The following is a 27,583-nucleotide window of genomic DNA, read 5'->3' on the forward strand; positions in this document are numbered from 1 at the left end:
GGATTTGTACTGTAGTTTGTCGTGGTGCCAGAGCTCTCTGACAGAGAAGGCTGAATATCTCACTAAACTGCAAATTCCAGGATTCCATTGCATGGAGCCATGGCAGTTTAAAGCAGTGCCAAAGTGCATTATTTCTGCAGTGCAGATTATAACTTAGTATAGTATAGTATAGTATTATATTATACACTTTTGTCCCTCCCTATTCACTAGGGTTAGGAGCACAAGACCCCCGTGGATATGGAGAAACCGCAAATAACAAAAACAACATGTTTTTACCTGAGAGGAGACCTCTCTAGGAATCTCTAGGTCCTCCAGGGCAACTCTGTGGTCAACATCCGATGGACATTGACCATAGAACTGCACTGGAGGAGCTACAAAGGCCTAGTAGAGTATCCTCTCTAGGAATCTCTAGGTCGTCAGTGCAACTTTTAGTTACAATTGGCCATAGAGTTGCACTGGAGACCCTAGATGTTCCTAGAGAGAACACATTAATCAAATCCGTGAATAACCAAATCCACAAATATCAAAGCCGCACATACGGAGGGATGCGTGTATTATATTATACTGTACTATATTTCTGCAGTGCAGATTAGACCTTTAAAGTAGTTGCCCATGATGCTGAATGTGGACCCAAAAATAAATTCAGCACATTGGTGAACTCCCTTATAGCAATCCAAAACCTGCCTTGGATTTACTGCCCTACTGATATGGGAACCACCAGCCACCGCTGTAAGGTAATGTATATAGGGTTGCTGTCTGTCTATTACCAATAACACACAAGAATGAAAAGCCCCTATATTTTATGAATGTTTTTGCAAAATAATAATAATAATAATAATAATAATAATAATAAACCCGTGTTGATGGAATGCAGCTCTTCTTTGGACCACTTTTGATGCAGGGATCGTTGGGAGTGACTACATTAACGCCAACTACATTGACGGCTACCGGAAGCAGAACGCCTACATTGCCACCCAGGGACCCCTTCCGGAGACGTTTGGGGACTTCTGGAGGATGGTGTGGGAACAGCGGTCGGCCACCGTGGTGATGATGACCAAGCTGGAAGAGAAATCCCGGGTGAGCGGATTTTGGAAAGGCGGCATATAAATAAAAAATTGTTGTTGTTATTATTATTATTATTATTATTATTATTATTATTAATGTGCAATATGGATAGAAAGATCCAGACATGGTTTTGCCAGCTCCTTCCTCTGAAAAACACTGGTATTTGTTGGTGGTCTCCCATTCAAGTCCTAACCAGGGCTTATGAATTTCAGAGGGTTTTCTTAGGCGAGCAAGACTCCAAGTTGGTTTGGCCAGTTCCTTCCTCTGAAATACAACCTATAGTGTATTGGTAGTCTTCCATCCAGGTACCAGCCAAGGCCGACCCTGCTCAGTTTCCAAGATCAAATGAGATCTGGGGCCTTTAATACTATAGAAACAGCTCCGTCAGCTCAAAACCTCAATTCCAAGGAATTCAGAATGCAGGGCAGCATTCAGCGACTAAGTCGCCTCTCTTGGCCCAACGCTCCTCCTAAACCTAATGAAAATGGCATTCACGTTTGTGCACCAGTTGTTGGCAGAATAGATCATTTTCTCGCCTTGCAGCCAATTTCTGTGAAAGTAGAGGGGAGTGTTACAACCATAGTGATGGTGTCACAATTGTGACTAAGCAGTTGTCATCAATATGGGACCGTTTCAGATGAGTAAATCTAGGGAACTGTTACAATTTCACAATCGGCACTTAGTCACAATGGTGACCCTATTGCCACAATCACAAATGCACACACACCAGCCCTACTTCGCCAGTTGCTGGAGTGAAGTCCAATTTGATTTTGTGAGTCAGCTCCAAAAAAGACCCCACAAAACACCAATTTGTGCCTTCACTTCCTACATAGACATTTTGCCATTAGCTTGACACTAACCACCACCTTATTATTATTATCGTTTATTTATACAGCATCATCGATGTACATTTACAACAGACTAAAATATTTGTAACTACTTCAATATAAAATACTAAAATGCAATACAGTGGGTCCTTGTTATCTAAAGGGGTTTGGTTCCAGGATTGCCCGTGGATAACAAAATCTGCGGATGCTCAAGTCCTATTAAATATAATGGCAGAGCAAAATGAATGAATGATATTTGGAGTTTGTACCTTTAAAAAATATTTTCAAACTGTGGATGCTTGAATCCGTGGATAAAAAAAATCTGTGGTTAAGGAAGGCCAACTGTACTCGGATATGATCCTAAAATGCAATGCTAGGATATGATCCTGATATGCAATATTCAGGATGCAGTCATAAAACACAGTAGTCAACTGCAATGCAAAAATAAAGACAAGTTGCGTGCACAAACCCCAAAAATGCCAAATAAAGCAGATAATCTATTATAGCAAAAATAAAGAGCATTAATCTGAAGTTCCAAAGTTTTAGAAAACAAAAAAGTTTTCTGTTTGGATTTTAAAAAATGGTGAGAGAAGGAACAGTCCGCAAGTTTACAGGAAGGCGATTCCAGGAATAGCGGGTGGCAAAAGAACATAAATAATAATAGTCATGATCCTAATCTCTTGGCCTTCCAGATAAAGTGCGACCAGTACTGGCCAGGCCGAGGCACGGAGACGTATGGGATGATCCAGGTCACCTTGCTGGATACGATTGAGTTGGCTACGTTTTGTGTCCGGACGTTCTCCCTCCACAAGGTAAAAGGGGAGCTTTGTGTGTTGTCCTTTGGCTCTTATCACCCTAGGAAATTATTGCACTTGGATACAGTTTGTTTGTATCCAACAATACATATATAATTTAAGATGCACTTCATCCATTACATTAGCTTCCCATTTCTGTTGTACTTACTTAGTTCCATTCTGCATGTGAGATGCAATTTGGCTCGCTCACAAGAGAGCTATGTATCCCTGTTTTGTATCGGCGTCATATATGTTTGTTCTACTTTTGTTTCCGGCCGTCTCACTCTGTGACTTGTCCCCATTTTCCCCAATCCCTGCAGAACGGTTCCAGCGAGAAACGAGAAGTCCGTCAGTTCCAGTTCACAGCATGGCCGGATCACGGGGTCCCCGAATACCCAACCCCATTCCTGGCCTTCCTGAGGAGGGTCAAGACCTGCAACCCACCGGACGCAGGCCCCATCGTCGTACACTGCAGGTACCCCCTTCCGGTCCATTTTGGACCCCCAAGTATAAGGTCCGAGGACCAAGAATTGACTATTAGATAAGGGAGATCATGAAACGTTTGAGGATTTGTGGGAGGAAGGTCCACTCTTACAGAAGATATTTAGAAATCAGCTTTTGAAACACAACAAAAATAGCATAAGACGTGTTGAATTAGACGAATCATGCTGGTTGGGGATGGTGGGAGTTGCAGTCCCTTTTTATCGAAGAGATTTAGAAATCAGCTTTTAAAGCAGAGCAATAATAGTATAAGATGTGTTGAAATAGACTGACTGTGCTGGTTGAAGATGGCAGGGATTACAGTCCCTTTTTATAGGAGATATTTAGAAATCAACTTTTAAAATACAGCATTAATAGCATAAGACGCATTGAATTAGACCGACCATGCTGGCTGGGGATAGTGGGAGATGAAGTCCCCTTTTAGAAAAGATATTTAGAAATCAACTTTGGAAACACAGCAAAAATAGCATAAGATGTGTTAGTTAGGGATGGCTGGAGTTGCAAATGAAATAAAGAAATACAGTCCAACATGTACCGAAAGGACCAGGTTGATGAATAGCTTTTTGTGGCCCAGTGTAACTCTCCTGCCTTAGAAGGCTGCTTTCTTGTGCCTGAAGGACTCCATGGTACTTATAGTGGCACAGGCTGGCTGGCAACCCATTAGAAACCTGCAAGTACAAGCTTCCCTTGCATGTCCGGATATCCTTTTTCAGACCCCGAGGGTTGGCATTCCCTTCCTCTCTTTATACCCTCCAACATATCCTCCTGCTTTGCTATTCCCTGCTCTGCGGAAAGAAGGAAATACCTTAGAAGTATCTGGCTACATCCCTGTCACCAAACGTGAAATGGTGACATCAGTGCCATGATCGGTCAGATCCTCCAGAAATCTCAATGCCAGCCTAACCATTTTGAGTCTGGCTACAGGGACGTAGCCAGACACTTCTGCCAGCTTCCCACAAAGCAAGGAATGGCCATGGCAAGGGAAGGACTTCAGAGCCTATATGCTGCACAAAATCATACAGGTTTGCAGCCAACTTTGCCAGTTACACTCCAGCATGGGGAGATTTCCGCTATGAAATTGCAAGGGTTTGACAATAACAACGGCGCAGGAAGATCTAGGTACCCTAGGCCTCGCTGCCACCGCCTCCGCGTTGGCTTTTCAGAGGCATTTCTCCTCATTGTGGAGGAAGAAGGTAAAGAGGGGAGTGCCATATATACTCAACTATGTCGACTTCATGTATAAGTTGAGGGCAGGTTTTGGGGCCAGATTTTTATGTAACCCATGTATCAGTCGACAGTAAAACTTAAGGACATGTAGCAAAGGATGCAATGGAAGGGAAATGGTGCCAAAGCACATTGCTGTTCCCCCACCCAGACATTCAAAAAGGCCAGAAGTGGCATCACAGTGGATTAAAATAGAGAGAGGTGGTGCTTCTTTTAATTTCTTTTGGGATAGATTATGCACTTCCCTTTTCCCATGCTACTCAGAGAAGAAGATAGTGCCATTTTTGATAAGAGTTAAGGTACAGTAACATACGTTGACCCGTGCATAAGTCGATCCAGCTTTTTTGGGTCCATATTTTGACTAAACTTTCTATACTTATACATAAGTCGATACAGCAAGCTCCTTGCTTGCATAGATTTGGGGGAGGGAGGCAAATGGAGAGGAGCGGCGTAGGATGGGCGGCGCATTTGGAGACATCCCCCATGCCATTCCCCACAGGCCAGGTGGCATGCCGTAATTCAATTTCCAACCCAGCCAGAGGTCCTTGCAGGCTAGAGTCAAATAAATCCCTCTCCTTCCCCCAGGAGACATATGGCAAGGGCTGCAGTGTCGCTCAGTGCTTTAAAAAGGAGGAGACGCAAACACTGCTGAGGTTTTTCAGGGCTGCCTTTTTCCGGCAGCCGCATCGAGGGTGCCGGAGCATTTGAAATTTTACCTGCGCCTGGAGAAAACCCGATTATCGCTCACTCGGCGGGTTACGATTAGCATAGATTTCTGTAGCAAAGGGACCGTGCCGCGCTTTCGGCCGCTTTTGTTTTCTAGGTTCAGATCTCTCATGCCAACCCTAGCGCGCAACTCCCTTCTTCTTCCCGCAGTCCCAAAAGGCTTCAGGTGTTACAAAGTCTAATTATCGGCGATCAAAGGGAAGGATTTAGAAAAAGAAAGCAACAAGAGGGAGCCAGAGGACAGACACCCTTTTACACGTCTCACTTGCAAAGGCAGAATGCAGAAAGAGAAATGCAGAAAGAGAAATGCATTCAGTGCCACCTCCTCTCCTCCTGCCCTTCCTCTCTCGATGCACACAAAAGGTTGGATGGTGTGGAACGGAAGCGCATGGCATCCCCCTGTGCTTTTCGCACATCGACTGACAATCGAACCCAAAGTGCTCCATGACTTTTTGGGGGGGGGGGAATCCCATCCCATTCTGCTACTTGCTTCCCAAAAGCTCAGTTTTGTTATCAGTCAAAAACACTTCCGTATTCTGTTGCATGTTATTTATTATTGGTTGCTGTGTGTCTTCAAGTTATTTCCGACTTGCAGTGACCATAAGGAGAACCGAACACAAGGTTTCCCTGGCAAGATTTTTTCAGAGGGAGTTTTGCCATTAGCATGCCGTATTATTATTATTATTATTATTATTATTTACAGAGCCAGCTTGGTACAGTAGTTTGAGCATTGACTCTGGGAAGCAGGGTTCAATTCCCATCTTAGCCGTGGAAATCCACTTGGGCAAGTCACACTCTCTCAGCCTCAGGGGAAGGCAAATGCAAACCTCTGAACACATCTTACCAAGAAAACCCCATGATACAGTCGCCATAAGTCGGAGACGACTTCAAGACACACACCACCACCATTATTATGATGATTATTCTCATTTCTTTATATAGCGCCATCCATGTACATGGTGCTTTGCAAACAGTTATAGAACAGAACATTTATAACGATTTCCATAATATAAAATCCTAAAATACAATATAAAAATACAGTGAACCCCCCCCCACACACACACATAATGTAAAGTAAAACAAAATAGTCAATGCTGATAATCAAATGTACATTTTTATATTATTATTATTATTATTATTATTATTATTATTATTATTATTATTATTATTATTGCTGTTGTTAGTACTCTTACTGTTACTGGCTGCAATCCTATATTCTATTCTCTGGAGATGCCAGCCACAGATGCAGATGAAAAGTCAGGAAGAAATTCTTCTAGAACATGGCCACATTGCCCAAAAAGCCCACCAAAATCTAATGCTGTGTATTGCTTTTTGCCCTTGCAGCGCAGGGGTTGGGAGGACAGGCTGCTTCATTGTCATCGACGCCATGCTGGAGAGGATAAAGCACGAGAAGACAGTGGACATCTATGGGCATGTCACGCTCATGAGGTCGCAGCGGAATTACATGGTGCAGACGGAGGACCAGTATAGCTTCATCCACGACTCCTTGCTGGAAGCCGTCGCCTGCGGGAACACGGAAGTCCCCGCGCGGAACCTGTACACTTACATCCAAAAGTTGGCGCAGATCGAAGTGGGCGAACACGTCACCGGCATGGAGCTGGAGTTCAAGGTGAGTTGTCCTTCTTGGTGAGCCAGATGTTATGTGTCCTAAAAGCCAAGGTGTAGCCAAGGTGTTGTTGGATTGCAACTCCTTAAAGCCAAGGTGTCATTGGATTGCAACTCCTTAATGCCAAGGTGTTGTTGGACTGCAACTCCCATCTGCTCTAGTCAGTTTAGCCAAAGGAGAGGGAGGTCTAGCAGCCTATGGAAGTCCAAAAAATGTCATGAAACCTCCTGGGATGGAGAAATGGACGGTTCCTATTGTGCTAAGAGTTAAGGCACAGCACTTTTATTGACCCATATTGGGAACGTAACAACTGGTATCGCATTTTCTTCAAGGTACAAATACACACATAGTCATTAGAACTGCTAAATTTACATGTAATATTTTTTCTCTTTGTAAAAATAATATTACATTTACATTACAATAGAAAATATGAATCTTTTCTTTAAGATGTATAGGCTGTAGACAGTGAACAAAAGGAAAGAGGTTGCTGGGGGGAAATAAACAAATAATACAAATTTAAGTTTTCTAACTTTCTGTTTTTAGTTTGGAATATAAAGTGACATGTTTTGTCTGTAAGAGACTAATGAAACAGTAAATTTATAGAATTATGCACTAGGTTCAAATAAAAAACTAGAAACTGAATTATTATTAAGCTATGTACAGTGAAGGATGTATCGGAAACTAGGAAGGACTTATGTATATAAGTGATAGGTAGTAACTATTGTTTTTAATCTTGGTGGGTTTATGTATTGTCTTAGTAGTTGGTGTTCTGTTTTTTTAAATGTATCAAAACTGAGAACACATTTTATTGAACACATTGGGGTTGCATGTAAAGGCCATCCAGTCCAACCCCATTCTGCCATGCAGGAACTCTCAATGAAAGCATCCCCGACAGATGGCTATCCAGCCTCTGTTTAAAGACCTCCAATGAAGGAGACTCCTCGATACTCCAAGGAAGAAGTGTGTTCCTTTGTCAAATAGGACTTACTCTCAGAAACATCCTCCTAATGTTGAGCTGGAATCTCTTTTCCTGTTGTTTGCATCCATCGTTCCATGTTCTAGTCTCTGGAGCAGCACAAAACAAGCTTGCTCCGTCCTCAATGTGACACTCCTTCAAATATTTAAACAGGGCTATCATATCACCTCTTAACCGTCTCTTCTTCAGGCTAAACATCCCCAGCTCCCTAAGTCTTTCCTCATAGGGCTTCATGGTTTCAAGACCCTTCACCATTTTAGTTGCCCTCCTTTGGACACATGGCTCCAGTTTCTCAACATCCTTTTTGAATTGTGGTGCCCAGAACTGGACACAATATTCCAGGTGGGGCCGGACCAAAGCAGAACAGAGTGGCACTATTACTTCCCTTAGTTTGTTGGATGTCAGTGCCATATATGTAAAATAAAATTTATTATTTAAAAAAGTGGCCTGTACCTCGATGGCACTGTGTGAATAACGACAATAATGTTAACAACCCTGCCTCTCTCTGCTTCTGTTTACCTTGCCAGCGGCTCGCCAATTCCAAAGCCCACACCTCCAGGTTCATCAGCGCCAACCTCCCATGCAACAAATTCAAGAACCGCCTTGTCAACATCATGCCATACGAGAGCACACGGGTTTGCCTTCAGCCTATCCGAGGAGTCGAGGGCTCCGACTACATCAATGCCAGCTTCATTGACGGATACAGGTACGGAGAGGAGAGGCCTCTCTCTTCTCAGCCAGCCGGGCAAACACCCTTGCGACCCCCACCGCATGCATGTAACTACCCTTGTAGCAGAATTCAAAGGTATAGCCATGTTAATTTGTAAAATCAATATGTAAAGGGATCTTGTAGCACCTTTGAGACTAACTGAGCATGAGCTTGCGTAGGCTTCAGCCTGCTTCCTCGGGTTCATTTGGAAGTAGGCTGAAATCCACAAAAGCTCATGCTTCCAACTTCTTTCCTTCAGTTAGTCTCAAAGGTGCTACAAGATCCCTATGCATACCTTCATAATGATGTGGATGTGGGATTTATGGGACCGGCCCTACTATTAGGCAGAGAAAAAGGATTGCTTTGGGTGGCACATATTGGAGGGGCAGCAAAATCAGCCTCCGGCTGCTTCCTCCAAGTTTTTGGCCATCATATCCTATCTTGTTGTGTGCCTTCCGGTCCTTTTGAACATACAGCGAACTTGTTGTAGGGTTTTCTTGGCAAGATTTCCTGGCCGATACCTTCCTTTTAAGGCTGAGAGAGCAGGACTTGCCCAAGGTTGGGTTATCATGGTTGAGCGAGGATTCGAACCTTGGCCTCCTGGAGCCTTAGTCCAATATTGAAACCACTACACCACACTGGCTCCAGAATCGAACCAGGGACCATTGACATATGATGATAACCACTCAATTATGGAAACCCTGCTGCCTTTGGGGATGTCGGTGGTCCAGGGAGGGTCCTACCATTTGCCAGAAAAGGCGGATGATCTGTTACAGAGAAGTTGAACATTCCCTCCGTGAGAGTCAGGCTCTTGGAGGACAACCACAAAGGTCACACCAGTTGTTGAATGTGTTACTTTAGCCTGCTTCCTGGCCTCCTTATTTATTTATAGCGTTTCTACCCGGCTTTTGAGCTGTAAAGGCTCTCTGAGAGCCTCTCGCATCAATAAAACAAGACGGTCCCTACCGTCGGGATTGCGGTCTAAAAGGATATGACACACAAGGAGAAAAAGGATGAGGAAAGGAAAGAAAAGCAAGAATCTTTGGGCACAAGTTCTGAATGTTATCAATAGTTTAATTATCAGGAGCCCTCCACATTTGTAGCTTTGACTTTAAGAGAAAAACATTTCCCTCCAACTTTTTCCAAAGTCTGTTGGAAAGAACTGAATTAGGGAACATTTTTCTTTTAACATAATAAATATAATGTTAAAGGCAAGGTGTTCACATATCTACTGCCCCAAAACCATTGCTGGAAACTATGTACGAGGAAAACTTTTATCTAAAACTGTGTACAGCATCAAAGGGAGCCAGTGTGGTGTAATACTTGAGTTCAACTCTGGAGACCAGGATTTGAATGCCTCCTCAACCATGAAAACCCACTTGGTGTCTTTGGGTGAGTCACACTTTCTCAGCCTCAGAGAAAGGCCATGGCAAACCCCCTCCGAACAAATCTTGCCAAGACATCTCCATCCTTAGGATCACCATAAATCTGAAATGACCTGAAGGGACACAACAACATAACTTTACCAGTTGATAGGTATACTATGCTGGAGCAATGTAACATCTCAACCTTTGCTTTTTAACGCTTTGCATCCTTGCTGTCCTAGGCAACAAAAGGCGTACATTGCCACCCAGGGACCGCTGGCGGAGACCACGGAAGACTTCTGGCGCATGCTCTGGGAGAACAATTCCACCATCGTAGTGATGTTGACCAAGCTGCGAGAGATGGGCCGGGTAAGTCAAGCGGATGCTCAGATAACATGGGTCTCTTGCCCGGCTATGTTGAAAGGGGTGATAGGAAGGGTCTTAACAGGGCCATTACCAAGCTGTGATTGTGGGACAAAGGAGAAGTGACACGAAAGATGTCCCTCAAGTTGCCATGATGGTGGTGACAATTCTCCACTGTGTACCTGGCAAAAATTCTCCCCATAGTCATCAATCAGCTTATGCTCCTGTAGCCACTCTATCAGCACCTATATGAGGTGGGTCAGGTTTTATTGGGATTGTAATGGGAAGAGGAGGATTGACCCTTAGCACCCCTGGCACAATCCAATTAAAACCTGACCCACCTCATATAGTTGCTCATATAGTGTCCCTGGAAGATGGAGATCCACCACCCACATACAGGCCACAGTAGCTGTTTATTACTACAGTATTATATCCACTAGATCAGTGGCTCCTCAACTTTGGACCTCCAGGTGTTTTTGGACTTCAGCTACCAGAATTCCTGACTTTTGGCCAAGCTGGTTGGGGCTTCTGGGAATTGAAGTTCAAAATACCTGGAGGGCCAGCATTTGGGAATCATCATATTTGATCAGTCCCAACTAGAGTAGAAATGTAGAGCTGGAAGAGGCCTCCTGGAGCATGGACTCAGTGTAGGAAATCCAGCTAGAGCACTGGTTCCAAACTTTTTGGTCCTCCATTTGCTTTGGGCTTCAGCTCCCAGAAGCCCCAGCCAACCTGGCCAAGGGTCAAGAATTTAGGGGCGCTGAAGTCCAAAACGTCAAGAGGACCAAAGGTTGGGGGATACTGAGGTGGAGCATCCCAAGCAGAGGGATGTCCAGCCTTTTTTGAAAGATGTCCAGAGAAGTAAATTCCGCTGTCTCCTGTTGGGCAACGTTGGGCAAGTCACATACTCTCAGCCTCAGGGGAAGGCAATGGCAAACCTCCTCTGAAGAAATCTCACCAAGAAAGCCCCATCATAGGTCTGCCGTAAGTTGGAAATGACCTGAAGGCACACAACATCAACAAGTGAATACATAGGTAAACCCCATTGATTCAGTGGGTCTACACCAGTTAATATTAGCAACAGAATTTAGGCCATTGTTATTCTTTGCCTAAAGCCTATTGTTAAAATCCTACCTATAATAGGTCCATTGAATCAATGGGATTTACCAATGTGTTGACTTTCGGTTCAACAATTCATTGAAAGGGTCTGCTGTAGTTGGGACTAACCAACAGGATTCCAACAGAATTTGTTATTATAAGTATTTATCGAATCTTTTGGAAATGCAAGGCTGCCTACAGTGGTTAAAACAAACGTACTTAAAAGCTGGCAGTGTGCAAAAGTTAAAGAAATAAAACTGTCATAAAACTTGAAGTCAATGAAAACAACAGCATGTCAAATAAATGTCCAGCGCATTGTACACCAAGGCTGTTTCCCCTGAAAAATCGAATTCTCAAAGGCCTGCCTATGCAGAATGCTACTAATGATTTATCGATCTGCTAATGATTTATAGATCTTCTAAAGATCTATCGGTTGCAAAGACGTGTGTTGGCATGTTCAACTAGCAGCTAGTTGGTCAAATCTCATCCTAGTGCTCTGTTATTTGGTACCGATTTATAAACTGAAATTGTCAATTCCATATACATATAGGACTCCTTGTACCAGGGAGTTGTTCCTTTCCTTTGATTTGCTGCTATGTTCTGCTTGTCTTTTTTATGAATGATTGGCAGTTGTAATAAAGTTGATTGATTGGTTGGTTGATTGAGAAACTGGCAGTGCCACTTTAAGAGATGCCTTGAGCATCTCCTCTAAGGCAGAATAGCTGGCGGTGCCAAGCGAGGTCACATTTGTCACAGTCCACCAACTAGAACATGCCATAAATTATAGATGGAAATGGATTAAAATACATTAAGGAGTTCCTCTAACAGATACCCAAAATGTCAGTGTGTAATAAACCAGTCCCAAACGCATCTGAATAATGGGACTGGAGAACTTTAGAGTCCTTGTTTTAATGGCACAGCATGGAAACATTGCCGTGGTTTTTGTAATGGAGAAATCTACAGTATGTCTCCCAAGAAAATAAGCTCCTTCCCATTGTAGTGAGTTAGTGCGTGGGAAATTTAAGAACGATGACCAAAATCCTGTATCAGCTGCTATGATCCTCATATCCATGGATCTGGTACCCATGGTTTCACTTACCCATATTCAAAAAGTAAAAGTCCTCTCTAGGTATTTTATAGGTCCTCTGGTGTAATTCTATGGTACGCTTCTTGCCACAGTTGACCATAGAGTCATGCTGGAGGACCCAGAAATGCCTAGAGAAGTGTTCTGTGTAGGAATCTCTAGATTTTCCAGCATGACTCTGTGGTCATCTTTGCGCAGGACAGGTCCAGAGTTGCAACTAGGCTGCGCAGTTTTAAAAGACTTTGTCACAATGGTAAGAATATGGCCAAAACGATTCAATGCTTCCTTCAAGAAGAAAATTAAGGAAGATTGATATCAAAAGTTGGGGGCATGTGTGCATCATCTCATTTTGTAGAGCAGAGTTGGAAATGGCGCAATCCTCTAGATATTGACAGACTGCAAATCCCAGCAACCAGCAGTGGTGAGGGATTCTGGGAACTGTAGTCCAACAACATTTGGAGGTCTTTATGATTCTTCTGCTAATGTTGAAATGGAGAGGTCTTGAGAAAGGTAAAGACATGAAGGGTGGAAAAAAGAACAAGAGAACAAAAATGAATTCCCCAAATACTGATGACACTTGATGGTGGCAGCTATTACCCCAAAGTCCCTGACATAAATAGGGCTGTTTTTTATTCATTAAAATAATAATAATAATAATAATAATAATAATAATAATAATAATAATAATATTGATTGATTGATTGATTGATTGATTGATTTTCCCCCACTGCCTATGCAACAGGTTGTGGCGGTGCTGTTTGCATGTATCCATATGCATCTCTTTGGATGCATCTAAAACAGTGTACGTGAACCTTTAGTATCTGCTGGGATTTGGTTCTAGGACCCCCATGGATACCAAAATCCATGGATGTTCAAGCTCCCTTATATACAATGGTGTGTTGTTGTTGTTGTTGTTGCTGCTACAATGGGCCCTTGGTATATGCTGGGGTTTTATTCTAGGATGCCCCACAGATACCAAAATCTGTGGACACATAAGTCCCATTAAATCCAGTAGCCTAGTACGATGGTGTCCTGTTCATAAAATGGCAACAACAAGGTGGCTTTTTGGAATGTATAAATATTGTTAAGAAAAATTTCAAGCCATGGATGCTTGACTCTGTGGATAAAGAATCCATAGATATGGAGGGCTGACTGTGTGTGGAATCCATCTCACTGACGCATCTCACGTTATCTTTGAGACACCCTAAAACAAATGATACTCAGATAGCAACGGGATCACGATTAATAAAAAAAACACTGGATTGGTCGGAGTGTAACTCTTGGATTTTATTCTAAAGCTCACAAAGCCCTTCCAGAGTTAGTAGTGGAGTTGGGAAGGGAGCACTGAGAGGAAAGGATTGCTGACAATTTGCTTGGAGAAGGACTGTGTCGGGGACCTGTTTTCCCCCCCTAGTTTTAGTTCTCAAGAACTTCCAAGGGGAATGCAAATTGGGTCCGGACGCACTTTAGCTGTGCATAGTGCAAGGCCCCGGAGGGAATGGTGTGAGATCAAATTGCACAAAAGCCAACTGGTATGGTTCCAGGATATTAATGGTTATCCCCTTTTATCCTATCCACAGGAAAAGTGCCATCAATACTGGCCGGCCGAACGCTCTGCGCGGTACCAGTACTTCGTGGTGGACCCCATGGCAGAATACAACATGCCTCAGTACATCCTCCGGGAATTCAAAGTCACCGATGCCAGGGTAAGTTGGTGCCCAATGCATGTACAGAATCAGATAGTACTTGATACAGTGGGGACCCTTGGTATCCACTGGGGTTTGTTGCCATGATCTCTTGTGGATACCAAAATCTGTAGATGCTCAAGCCCCATTAAATGCAGTGGCAGAGTAAAATGGTGGTTCTTAGCAAAATGAAAGGTGGCTGTCACATGAGATCTCCTGTGTACGCCTTGAGGTTTCCTTTTACCTCTTACTTACTAGAAGGCCCCTTATTGATGACACTTGCCCAGCATCCACCCTTTATACCTAAATGTTATAAAAGCAAGAGTCCCAAGTGCCTCCCTCTTATAAGTTTAATATTTTCAGTAGCATGTTTTTATGTGGTTTAGAATTCACACAGGTAGAGGCTTCAGTTGTAACAAATAAGTATTGACTTTATTGAATAACATTTAGCAAGAATGTAAGTCAGGTAGAATAGTTCCAAGGTGGTATGGTTACTTAAACTGTGGCACCGCATCAGCAAGGTCTGGATGGCCGCACCTGGCCCTTTCCTTTGCTGCCGTGGTGCCATTCTCAGGAGGAATGCATAGCTGCAACAGCACTGCGTCAGGGCAGCAAGGTCCAGAGAGACGCACCCGACCTTCTCCTTTGCTGCTGTGGCACTGTTCCCCTCAGAAGGAAAGTAGCAGCAAGGCAGGGTGGCTCTAGGGCAGCAAGGTCCAGATAGGGCAGGACTTTCTGGGGGCAGCTGTGCCTTTTCCCCTTCTCTGTTGATGCTTCAGGCCATGGCAGCGAGGTCTAGAAGGCCACACTGGCCCCTCTCCTTCACTGCCACAGCATCATTCCCCTCAGGAGAAATGTGGCAGCGAGGTGTGGACGGCTGCGGGTGAGCCTCTTCACTGTCACGGCACTATTCTCAGGAGAGATGCGTTGGAGGCACCCACTGTAGCAGTCCTCACCCCAAAACTTGGGGAGGGCCCAACTGGGTGTCACCCCACTTCTGACATGTCACCAGGTGCTGTCCGCACCACCGCCTTTGTGATGCCACTGCTGCTGCTCCTGCTCTCTTTCCTCAGACAGGCTGAGAGAAGGGGCAGCAGAAGAAACAATGATGGTGGGGTTGCAAACACTTGAAGCTGTGTGGGAAAGGCATGTATCTGGGGAAGAAACGGGAAGAGTATCAGGGTCAGTTCTTGGAAAGAGTCCTTTGCCTTGGAGTGGCTCCTGTTGTTAAAATCTCTCCCTTTCCCATCCATGCCAGTCTCCAGTCCAGAGCATGCGGCCTTCAAACCTCTTCCGTATGCACTGGCTGCACCCTCTCCAACAGGACAAAGAATTGACAGTCCTTCCTGCACAGGGAGAAGCCTTTCCCTTTGCACCAGGGTCCCTTGGAAGCAGTGGCCAAGAGGCCTCTTGTCCACCATGCCCTTTCCCACAAGGCCAACATGGGCACAGCCAGCTGCTCAGTTGCTGCTCCCAGAGTGACTGAGTTGCAAAGGGTGCAGTGACCAACATTGGCTCTTTTGAATTTGCAATAGAACAGTAGACCTAATATCTAGAGATATAGAGGGGTGGGTTGTCACCAAAGAGGAAAGGGACCAGTAGTCCAAAAAGGTTTGGGGGACAATGAACTAGAACCTCCAGCAGACCCTCTCTGGAGGACCTAGGGATTCCTAGAGAAAGCATACCGATCAAATCCACAAATAATCAAAAACGCAAAAATCAAAGCCACCAATGTAGAGGGCCAACTGCATTCCCATAAAATGAACCTGTAAAAATGGTGGGATTAAAAAGAAGGGGCTCCCCAGCAGATCTGGAAACATGGGCTGCAAAGAGTAATTTTGTAGAATATATAAACCACTCTCTTGTAGCAGTGAGACTCTCTTGCCAGCTCGTTCCCTCCTCGCTCTGTTGTGGTTGCTTATTTCTCTCATCGGTTTAATGTCATTTTTCATCTCGGTGATGCCAGCGCACCCCCCGGGCATCTCATCCGATTGCGTTCTGTGCTTTCCTTCCGGCAACGGCACATCTCATGCTGGGCAACCTCTTTGAGCTGAACTCCAAAGATTAGAGCATCCCGGAGATCGATCTCTCCCGTTCTCGCTCGCTGCCACTACACAATAAAAGATTTTTTAAATGCCTTTATGAAATCAGAGATGTTTCTCTACAGCTTGTGTAGCTGCTTGCATTTTGGAAAGAGCGTTTTTATTAGGTTTGTTTTAAAGAGATATCTGTGGTTTGTTTCCAGGACCCCCATGGATACCAAAATCCATGGATGTTCAAGTCCCATTAAATACAACATCATAGTAAAATGGTGTCCCTTATATAAAAAGGCAAAATCTAGGTTTATTTGAATCTGTTGATTAAAAAATCCATGGATATGGAGGGCCAACATCATGGTCATTATTATTTATTAGTATTATCATAACTATTTGTATCCTGCTTTCCCCCCAAAACTGGGACTTGGAGCAGCTTACAGTCAAAAAGAACAGTACAATTAAAAACATACAAAAGGGATGCATTAAAACAGGATTAAATTATTGCAGTATTAAAAGAGGTCACTGGTTGAAAGAGTAAAACATAGATTAAAAAGAAAAAGTGTTTAAAACAGTGCACTTGTTCAACATGGAAATATTGAAGCCTCGGCCTCCCCTGTCACCAATTGATGTTCAAACCGGCCTTCGGTTATGTTGTACATTGATTGCCGTTCCCCGTTTATCTTTGTTCTTAGTTTCTCTGCACTCCTGAAGTCTCCAGTGTTTTATTTGTTTTCTTCCTCCAGCTACATGCCTCTTTCTTTTAGTGCTTTTCCAAAACATGATGCTGGGTTTCAACCACCAGGCCTTCCCTTGAATCCTCAGATGTGCCTGCCCACTCTGTGACACCGCCAATGAAAGGAGAATTCATTGCAACTGGAAGCTATTGATTTAAATAAAAATATTCCCCCTGTATCTTGAGATTGAAGGGCAGTGCCCAAAACAAAGGCCCAAACTCTGCGTCACAATCTTCATTGCTTAACTTTACAAATGTGACATTGCAGAGCCGCACAATTGAACCCTGTTGATGAAATGCGAAGATAGGATTCAGAGCAAGAGGACTCCTGCGCATGTTGTAGGATCATAGAGTTGGAATACACCCAAAGACCATCCAGTCTAACCCCATTCTGCCATGCAGGAAGACCCAATTCAAAGCACCATCCAGCCTCTGTTTAATGTTTAATGCATGCTAGGCTCTTGCAAGAGGGTTGGACTGGATAGCCCTTGGGGTCTCTTCCAACTCCATGATCCTGTGATCGAACACTTCTTATGTGCATCTCTTCTACAGTGTTGTTTGACTTGGTCTCCATCTGGCTTCGGCTGATGGGATTTGGGATCCAAGACCTGGGAGGCCACAGCAGGCCAACCCTCCTTTTTATTTCATTTTGAATGCAGAAGCCAAGCAAAACAAAATTTGCTCTTGCATCAAAGTGTTTAGGATTCAGGAACCTAACCTTCCTGATCTTCCATTTTTTTCCTTTTGCCTTGTTTAAGTTACTCCTGGCAAAATCACTCCTGGTGATTTATATTTTCCTCCTTGTTTCCTCCTCAGGACGGTCAGTCGCGAACGGTGCGTCAGTTCCAGTTCACCGACTGGCCTGAACAAGGCGTGCCAAAATCCGGGGAAGGGTTTATCGACTTCATCGGCCAGGTGCATAAAACCAAGGAGCAGTTTGGACAAGACGGACCCATTTCTGTCCACTGCAGGTGAGTCCGGAGGGATCTAGGAGTCCTAGTAGACCACAAGTTGAACATGAGGCAACAGTGTGATCCATCAGCTAAAAATGCCAACGTGATCCTAGGTTGCATCAAAAGGAGAGTAGTGTTGAGATGGAGGGGAGTAATAGCACCACTTTATTGTGCTTTGTTCAGACCTTGCCTGGAATATTGTATCCAGTTCTGGGCAACACAATTTGAGAGGGATGTGGACAAGATGGAAGGTGTCCAGAAGAAGGGAACCAAAATGGTGGAAGGTCTGGAAACCACAGATATGAGAAGCAACTTAGGGAGCTTAGTATCTTCATCTTGGAGAAGATAATGTTAAGAAGTGATATATAGAGAGATTTTGTAGTACCTTTGAGACTAACTGAACAAAAGATGTTGGCAGCATGAGTGTTCATAGATTTCATTCTACTTCCTCAGATGTTTTTGGTGGAATGGCTTCCCTGGCTTCCACTCCACCAAAAGCATCTGATACTGAAGTCAAGGGAAGCCCATGCTGCCAATGTCTTTCAGTTAGTCTCAAAGGTGCTACAAGATCTCTCTATGTACTAATTCTAACACTAACACAGCTGTATCTTTGAATTCTACCAAGAGGTGATATGATAGCCACATGTTTGAAGGGATGTCATGTTGAGGATGGAGGCAAGCTTGTTTTCTGCTGCTCCAGAGACTAGAACATGGAGCAATGGATTCAAGCTCCAGGAAAAGCAATTGCACCTAAACATTAGGAATTGACGGTAGAAGACACTGCCTCAGAGGGTGGTGGAGTCTCCTTCTTTGGAGGTCTTTAACTAGGGGCTGGATGGCCATCTCTTGGGGTTGTATTGATTGTGTCTTCCTGCATAAGAATTTGGGGTTGGACTGGATGCCCCTTGGGGCCCCTTCTAACTCTATTGCTCTGTAAAATGGATACGGAAAGCCACTTCCTCCACAGACACACAGGAAAGGAAACTTAAGCCCCGCACAGAGCCATCTCCGTCCTTGTTTGCAAATTCCTTTCCTGATAATTCACACCTTGGAATTAATGAGCTGCTATTTCTATTTATGAATCTCCCCATCGATATCAATAATACAATAATAGAACAATGGAATAGAGATATGCGAAGTTTTATATGGGAAGGTGGCAAGCCCAGAATTAAATGGAATTATTTAAAGGAAAAAAAGCAAAATGGGGGCTGTGCGCTACCTGATATCAAAACTTATAGGTTAGCCTGCAACTTATCTTGGCTGGAAGATTGGGTGAGATTAAAGGACAACGATATCTTAAATTATGAAGGAGCAGTCTTGCGGTACGGATGGCACGGTTATTTATGGTATAATAAAAGCGCAGTGCATAAAGATTTCTTTAATAACCCAATAAGGAGGGGGTTATTTAAAACTTGGAAAATTGTCAAAGATAAATTCTATCCCAAAATCCCAGGGTGGGTTTCAACGCAGGAAGCTTTCGCAAATAGATGGGATATGCAAAACAAATGGGTTAGATATAGCGATATACTTGAAAACAATGTCAGTACGGGCTTAACCTTAAAGCCCAGAGAAAAATTGATTGCAGAAGGAATCATTATAAACTGGTACACTTATTATCAAATCAAGAACAGATTTATTCAGGATATGAAATCATCGGGTGTGGATATCAAATTGTCGGAAATGGACAAATTACTTATGGAGAATAATGAAAAGAAGATCTCTAAATATTATACCTTGCTGAGAGAAAGGGACTTTGAACAAGAGCCAATTAAGCAATATATGGTTGACTGGGCGAAAGATATGGGGAAAGAAATACCATTGGAAGCATGGGAAAGGGCCTGGTCTCGTACAAACTCCTTTACCCAATGTGTAAGTTATAAAGAAAACTTTATTAAGATCAGCAACAGGTGGTATTATACCCCGGCAAGACTAAAAAAAATGGGTAAGCTAAAATCTGACAAATGCTGGAAATGTCAGGAGACAAAGGGGACAATGATGCATATGTGGTGGGGATGTATAAAAATTAAATCTTTTTGGGAAGAGGTTCATAACATAATTCAACAAATCTTTAATATCAGTTATAAAAAAAGGCCAGAACTTTATTTGTTGAATATGACCTTCTTTATTAAGAATGAGGATGAATGCAGATACTGGAAGGTAATACTATATTTGATAACCACTGCTAGATTGATCATAGCAAGTCATTGGAAGGACACAAAGGCATTACAAATAGAAGAATGGCTTCTTAAATTAAACACTATTATACAACTGGACTTAATTTCTAATAGTTTAAAAGGGGGAAAAAATGAAAAAATACAGATGGAATGGAATAAAGTGGTATCTTACCTTAAAAAAAGGTGGAAATTGGAGGACAGGCTGGCCGAAGCCCTTTTATAACTAATAATTAAAGATGGAAAAATTCCTTACAGTTATATAGCTGTGTAAATAATATAGTAAGGCACGACCGGCTCAAACTTCGATCATTCATCTTAAGTAGGGTTATTTAAATTACCTTTTCTTAAATATGGTTGGGGAAGATACTATGAATACACCATATGAATGGCTTAAAAAAAAAAAAGGGAGTAATACATCAATTTGTGAGTGTATGTACATTTTGGCATGAAATCATATACAATGTCAGGAAAATAAAAAGGGAGGAAATAAAGCTAGGAAGTTTAATTTAACTTTATTTGTGTTGTTGTTTTGTATCCTGGAAAGTACAATCTTTATATATGAAAGCATGATTATGTATTCAGGAAATGTTTTGTTCTTTTTGAATTATGAAAAACTTAATAAAAATTATATATTAAAAAAAAAAAAAAGGAATTAAAGAGCGCCACGTATGATGCTCAGCCAACCCGAATTTTAAGCCAAAGCCTCCAGCGCAAAGATGGATGCGCGCACACACCCCCAACCGTCTCTTCATTGGCTGCGCTGGGCAAAAAACGTATGTTTCTCTCCTTCCTAAATCCTTGGCAGAAATTCTTTCATTAAGCCGAGAGCGCGGCTTCCAAAATCGCTGTTGCTTTTTCCTCCCCAGAAAACCTGACTTCCTCAGTTGGAGTGAAGGCGCTTTTGCACAACTAATGTCACTCGCCCTTCTTATAGCCTAAAAATGTCATTTCCACCCTGAAAAACCCAAAATTGCCCTGTTTTCCTGGCCACCGATAAACTATTTTCTTATTTTCTTCAAATTAATTAAGATTGCTTTCCTGGATATTTGGATCATTTCAACAAGGGTTGTAAATCCATTTTTTTTAGCTTTGTTTAAAGAGTTGAAATCCTTATTGGAAAGTACCTAGCCATTTAGCCAATTCCCGAATTCCCTTTCATCAGAAGTAAATTTATAAATCCTAAATTTATAAGAATCCAAACTTCTAAAGACGGTGTAGTTCCCAGCACAGCTTGGAAAAGTTGCCTTTTTTAAAAACCTACCGTTAAAAGGATTCTGGGAATGGTAGGTTAAAGAAAAAGGTAACTTTTCCAAGCTCTTCTGGGAACTACGCCACCTTTAAAAGTTTGGATTCTTATAAATTTCAGATATATACATTTACTTCTGATCGGAAGAAACCTGTCAAGAAAACCCCATGATAGGTTCTCCTTAGGGTTGCCATGAGTTGGAGATGACTTGAAGGCATACAACACACATTGTGTGGATGACAACTCATAGCATGCATGGGTCCCGTACATATCTGTGTAGTCGAGAGTTGCGGCACAAGAAGCTTTTACGGCTAGCATATGGTTAAGGTTAGCACAAAAGTACTCTAGTGGGGGCAAAGAGAGTGTTGTGTATTTTGGGTTGTTGCGTCCGCAACAATTCCAGCCTGCCCAAAACGTTGGAGCAGCTCTCCAAGAGATAGAAAAAGGCCATCAAACTGAGTCGCCGGAGCTCAGCGCACCTCTGTGTTTCTTCCGATGCCGTCGAGAGCGCCAAATCCCCGGAGCAGTGGCTTGTGGTTAATCTGCGATTAAAGCCTCAGTTGATTAATCGCATCGCTGGAGAGATTAAAAGGCGCCCAGCCTGGGCTCTCGCACTCGAGACTTCCTAGCGCAGAGCTGAGGCGTGGTGTGGAATACGTTGAGCAGACTCAGATTCCTCTGGCACTGCACCACCTTGTTGTTGTTTTTGTTGTGGTTGTGTGCCTTCCAAGTTGTTTCTGACTTATGGCGACCCACAGGTGGGGTTTTCTTGGTCAGAGAGGGTTTGCCATTGCCTTCCCCTAAGGCTGAGAGAGTGTGACTTATCCAAGCCCAGACATGGAATTAAGAATCTGCAGGGTTCAGCCATTGTGCTACATTCCAACACTGCCCACTACTTTGGGGCCATTGTGTTACTTTATCATAATATATGGCCCTTCAGCTATTGTTGGACCACAAGTCCCAGCATCCCCTGGCTGGCTGGTGGAGCCAAGACCGAGATCTGGTGGGAGCTGAAGCCCCAAAACATCCGGCTCATAGAATCCTAGGCTTGGAAGAGACCCCCAAGGGCCATCCAAACCAACCCCTGGCCATGCAGAAAAATACAATCAAAGCACTCCCAACAGATGTTAGGGTCATCAACGCTGTGCCAGTTGAAGTCTCAACTTTGCAGTCTCTTCAGCTTATGGAGCTTACGATCTAATATGATCACCAGGCAAGTTAGATCACTGAAACCCACTGGGAGACCTTGAGCAAGTCACAATGCCATTGCGTTGTGGGGCTCAGTTATCCAATGCCACTGTGCTGTGTTGTCCTTAGTGCAATGCTGATGCATTGTAGGGTTTGCAGTGCCATTGTGTTGCAGTGTCCTTAGTGCAGTGCCATTCTGGTCTTATTAGTGCAGTGCCAATACGTTGTGGGGTCCTTAGTACAGTGCCATTGGGTTGTGGGATCCTTAGTGCATTGCCAATGCATTGACATATCCTGAGTGCTGTGCCATTGCGGTGCCCTTAGAGCAGTGCAACTGTGTTGTCATGTCCTTAGTGCACAGCCACTGTGTTGCAGGGTCTGAGTGCTGTGCCAATGCATTGCAGGGTCCACAGTGCAGTGCCACTGCATTGTAGTGTTTGCAGTGCCACTGTGTTGTCATGTCCTCATACTGTCCTTAGTGCTATGCCACTGCATTGAAGTGTGATCTTTTAGCTCTGTCTCCTTACCTTTTTTGCTCTCTTTTTGCAGCGCCGGCGTGGGCAGGACTGGCGTCTTCATCACGCTGAGCATCGTACTGGAGCGGATGCGCTACGAGGGGGTGGTCGACATCTTCCAGACGGTCAAGATGCTGCGGACACAAAGGCCGGCCATGGTGCAGACGGAGGTAAGAGCCAGCTTGGCTTTGGACATCCAGGACCACATGCCAATCCTAAACAGCCATTTCCTGTGGACAGGGACCCATTTCACTGTGCCATCAGTTATTAGGAGGGTATTAATTTTTAACTCCTGAAAGGGTTTTGCTTCCATTGCTTTCTTCAGACCTTGGGTAGAGCTGACTCATGCTACCCGCAGGCATCAGTGGGCATACTGTCAGAGGTGGATTCTGGGAGATGCAGTCTCCAATGTCATTTTTTCCAAGCTCTGTCCCAGATGAGATTTTACATTTGGACATTACTGCTAGATACTTACAGTTCTCCTCCTTGAATGTTTTGGAGCCAGGGGAATTGGCTGGAGAGGAATTTTTTGGTGCACTGTCTTGGGTCACTTGCCTGCAATGGGTCAAGGTGGGTACATTAAAACTACAGAACACAATTAAAAACAACGAATAAAACCAACCGTTAAAATCCAATACTTTAAAACCATTAAAATACCCTAATAAAATAAAAAGCCTGACTTCCCCGTATCTCCCTTCTCTCTTTCTCCACAGGACGAATATCAGTTCTGTTACCAAGCAGCGTTGGAATACCTGGGCAGTTTTGATCACTATGCAACATAAAAAAAAGGAAAAAAAATACAAAAAATAAAACTCAACGACTTTCTTTTTTTAAAAAAAGAAAAAGCCATCCGTCGTGCGGACTCTGATCACTGAAAAGTCCCGGAAGGCCCCTTTCGAGCTAAGAGAGGCAAGCGTTGACCGTTGTTTTCTTTTTCTAACAAAATAAAAACACAAGACTGCAGACTGAAAGAACAAAAGTGACCTCCCCAACCACCGCTCATTTCTGGATGCTGCAATGGGGAAGGAATAATGTAAAAGGGGGTGAATCTCCCCCACGAGACTCCCCAAACCCATTCCCCCTCCTCCGACCCGTGTTTCTAAAACCTGGACGATCCAGCATCCACAGGTGGCTTGGAAAGAGGACGATGGGTCTTCTCCTCCTTTTTTCTTTTTAAGTGGCAAACTTGTTGTTCTTACCTCATTTGGTGTTTGCGACGTGGATGGCGCAGGACTGAATCCAGTTTGACGGGACCTGAAAACTAACAAAACACAGACAGACCGGCAATACACACAAACACACACGGTTTGCCCCACGCCTGCCTCGTTGCAAAAGAAAAGCCGAGGAAAAAAGAGACGGAGGAGGCCGGAGAAAAGGTGGCGAATTTGGACAAGAGGCAAAAGAACCCCCCCAAAAAAATACGGAGAGGGATTTGGCGACAATGGTTGCATTAGTAGGGTTCATTTTACACACAGCTCTTTCATTGGGGGAAACGGGGCAGGGGTTAGAAAAATGCCAACGGTGAATTTCGCACCAAGGAGGGCAACCAAAACGGCTTCCGTTTGGAAGTACAACCTTTGCCACCAACCCCCTCCACGCTCTTTTTCCTAGATAACCTTTTTGAACACTTGGAAACATTCCTCTCATTGCCAACGATTCCTTCATTTTTCTGTCTAATGAAAAGAAAAGAAAAGGGGGAAATGGGAAATAAAGAGCTAGCAAAGACCCCCCCCCAAACAGCTCTCATATACGATCATTCAACCTCTCCTTTTTCCATACCTGTTCCCTCCCTGTAGCGCCAAATATTTTGAATTTTGGAGAGGTACGCTCCGGTTCCCCAAATCACTTTTGGCCCGCTAGAATTGCAAACGGGGTGGAGGTAGGAAAACACATTTATAGATGTGGCTTAAAACGATAGCAACCCATCTATCTTTCCCCTAAACAAAACGACTCCATTAGCACATCCAAACCAAACATGTTCTGTTTGCGACTTCTTTTGTGGGTCTCTGAAACACCTGCCTACCCATCCACCCCATGCCAAAGAGAAGGGGAAAATGCTAATTTTAGAGGCCCCGTTTGCACCAGGATTTTTTGGGGGGGACGGAGAATTTGCACCTCGAGGGACAATGTGGTTGCGATACCACATCAGTAGAAATAGAGAGTTTGCATCACAAGCAGAAAGTGGGGTGCAGAGAGGAAAGGACAGGTAACACCCCAAGTGGGTTTTCTTTAACTCCAATATAATTCTAGCAAGTGACATTTATTTTCGGGGTGGGTTTTTTTTTTTTTTTTTTTTTGTTTTGTTTCAATATTTTTTAATTTTTTTTATTTTATCTTAGCAGGTCTCGCTCTTTTTTTTTTTTAAAAGAGTATATTTTTTTTGTTTCCTTTTTAAAAAAAACATGTAAAAATACAAAAGAATATCGGTCGATGAATTTACAAAAAAAGTAACGATGATGATAATCGCTTATTTGTTCATATTCTGTTCAAAGACAGTCTATTTTTTCACTGTAGAAACGTTAAAGTGTGACGGCTGCGTGACTTAAAAGAGGGATGAAAACGGCGTGCGGAATATCGCTGCTTTTACATATTGCTCTTTTTTCCCCCCTACCATTTTAAAAAAAGGAAAAAAATATATACAAGTCGGAAGGAGGGAGGAAAAAAGGAAGGTTTAACTTGCTCAATGTATGAACAAAACTGTTGCTGCTTTTTTTTAATGGTTAGTATTATTATTCTTATGCTTAATATGTTCTCCCTTTCGTAAGGCGATGAGGGAGTCTCGCAAAGGGTACGAAGTTAGGGAAGCTGCCATAGATAGGCTATGAAGGGTTTCCCCATTTCTTTATGTCTGCTTTTACTGGGGACCAATGATAATTTGGAGGTAAAATCCCCAAATTGTACGGCGAGTCTAGGAGTGGTACAAAAGATGTGCGCTTGAATCCAGAGAACATGCCGACATGACCTTCCATAAACTATCCTTCTCTGGAGATCTTTAAGCAAAGGTTGGGTGGTTGTCTTTCCAGACTTACATAAAATCATAGAGTTGGAAGGGTTATCATAGTGTCTGACCTCCTGCTGTGTAGGAATACATAAAGAGTTGGTCAATCCCAAACTTTGGTCCTCCGGATGTTATGGACTTCAGCTACCAGAATTGCTGACTTTGGGCCAAGTTGGCAGGGGCTTCTGGGAGCTGAAGTCCAAAACTCTGGGAGGACCCAGGTTTGGGAATTGTACAACAGAAGGTTGGACTCTATGATAACCATCTCAACTCTTGGTATCAATCAGGGTTTGGTTCCTGGACACCCTATGGATAGCAAAATTTGTGGATGCTCAAGTCCCATTATGTACAATGGATTACTAGTACTACTACCACTACTACAGTGGACCCTTGGTATCTGCTGGGGTTTGGTTCCCGGATCCTATGTGGATTGCAAAATCCATGGATGCTCAAGTCCAGTTGGGCATAGTAAAACAGTGTCCCTTCTATAAAATGGCCAAGTAAAGGTTTGCTTTTTGGCACTGATTGATATCTTTTAAAGAGTAGTTTTAGTTTGGGAAGAAGGAAAGACCGAGAGATGCCACGCTAGCCATTACAGTTTAAATATTTGAAGGGATGTCCTATTGAAGATGGAACAAGCTTGTTTTCTGCTGCTCCAGAGAATAGGACACAATAAAGCAATGGATGCAAAGTGCAGGAAAAGAGATTCCATATGAACATTAGGAAGAACTTCTTGACTGCTGGAGTCAAGGAGTGGAATAGCGTGCCTTGGAAAGGTCTTGCATCTTTCAGAAATGCTGTGGTTGTGTGTTCCTGAACTAGTGTAGTGTAATGGTTTGGGCACTGGACAACAACTCTGGAGACCAAGGTTCGATTCCCTGCTCAGCCATGAAACCTATTGAGTCACACGCTCTCAGCTTCAGGGGAAGGCCAGGCCAACCCACTTGGAACAAATCATACCAAGAAAATCCCACGATAGGGTTGCCATAAATCGGAAACAACTTGAAGGCACACTATACACATAGATAATCCCTTCCAGCTGTTAGATGCTATGGCACATAACACAGGGAAGAGATGAAAAATACACTCCTCCAGGGATAGGTAGGGACTTCACTGCATAAGATTGCAAGAAAGGATGCATTCAAAGCCTGCACCCAAGGGAAGCGGCTACCATTAGCCAAGTGGCCCAGGCCAAATGCCACCAATTTTAATACTAAAGGGCATGCCGAAACACTGGGTTGCAATCCCCAGCTCAGCCTTAAGCTTCCTGGGGTCCTCCTTCACTGCTCCCAGCCTATCCTACCTCGCAGGGCTGTTGTGAGGTTGCAGTGCTGCACCCTCTCATTCCATCCCTGCTCTCACAAGGATGCGTTGCCGTCCTTGTGTTTCACAGGCAGCTGGTTCAAATCATGCTCTATCTTCCTCCTCCCCACCCACGCCTTCCTCTTTTTGTTCCAAACTTTTGGTCCTCCAGGTGTTTGGGACTCCAAATCCCAGAAGCCCAAAGCCAGGTTGTCCAACTGTCGGGGATTCTGGGAGCTGAAGTCACAAACATCAAAGTTTGGGACTCGCCTCTTTTTTTTTTTGGCTTTTTGCTCAAAATGGTGTTCTCTGGATTCAGGCAGCAGAAGTTTGAACCGATATTTTAAAGAGGGTTAAATGCCCAGCATTTTTTAAGGTACGGAACCAAGCCACAA

At 43.6% G+C, this 27,583-nt stretch overlaps 1 protein-coding gene across 14 annotated transcripts in view; it reads left to right on the forward strand.

The window, feature by feature from the left end:
* PTPRS (protein tyrosine phosphatase receptor type S) overlaps nucleotides 1-24,365 on the forward strand; it is a 227,995-nt gene extending 203,630 nt beyond the window's left edge. For 8 of the 14 annotated variants that reach the window (XM_042479442.1, XM_042479445.1, XM_042479447.1 and 5 more), the window contains 10 exons: nucleotides 902-1,077; nucleotides 2,585-2,704; nucleotides 3,007-3,161; nucleotides 6,482-6,767; nucleotides 8,268-8,446; nucleotides 10,056-10,182; nucleotides 13,939-14,064; nucleotides 17,629-17,783; nucleotides 22,923-23,058; nucleotides 23,602-24,365. In XM_042479442.1, the coding sequence (XP_042335376.1) occupies nucleotides 902-1,077; nucleotides 2,585-2,704; nucleotides 3,007-3,161; nucleotides 6,482-6,767; nucleotides 8,268-8,446; nucleotides 10,056-10,182; nucleotides 13,939-14,064; nucleotides 17,629-17,783; nucleotides 22,923-23,058; nucleotides 23,602-23,670 (1,529 nt within the window). In that variant the 3' untranslated portion in view covers nucleotides 23,671-24,365. Of the gene's footprint in view, nucleotides 1-874; nucleotides 1,078-2,584; nucleotides 2,705-3,006; nucleotides 3,162-6,481; nucleotides 6,768-8,267; nucleotides 8,447-10,055; nucleotides 10,183-13,938; nucleotides 14,065-17,628; nucleotides 17,784-22,922; nucleotides 23,059-23,601 lie in introns of all 14 variants that reach the window. The other 6 variants (XM_042479439.1, XM_042479438.1, XM_042479443.1 and 3 more) reach the window with 1 other exon arrangement.
* The last annotated feature ends 3,218 nt before the right edge of the window (nucleotides 24,366-27,583 follow it).

The sequence above is a fragment of the Sceloporus undulatus genome, chromosome 7, assembly GCF_019175285.1.
Source record: "Sceloporus undulatus isolate JIND9_A2432 ecotype Alabama chromosome 7, SceUnd_v1.1, whole genome shotgun sequence".
Taxonomy (NCBI): domain Eukaryota; kingdom Metazoa; phylum Chordata; class Lepidosauria; order Squamata; family Phrynosomatidae; genus Sceloporus; species Sceloporus undulatus.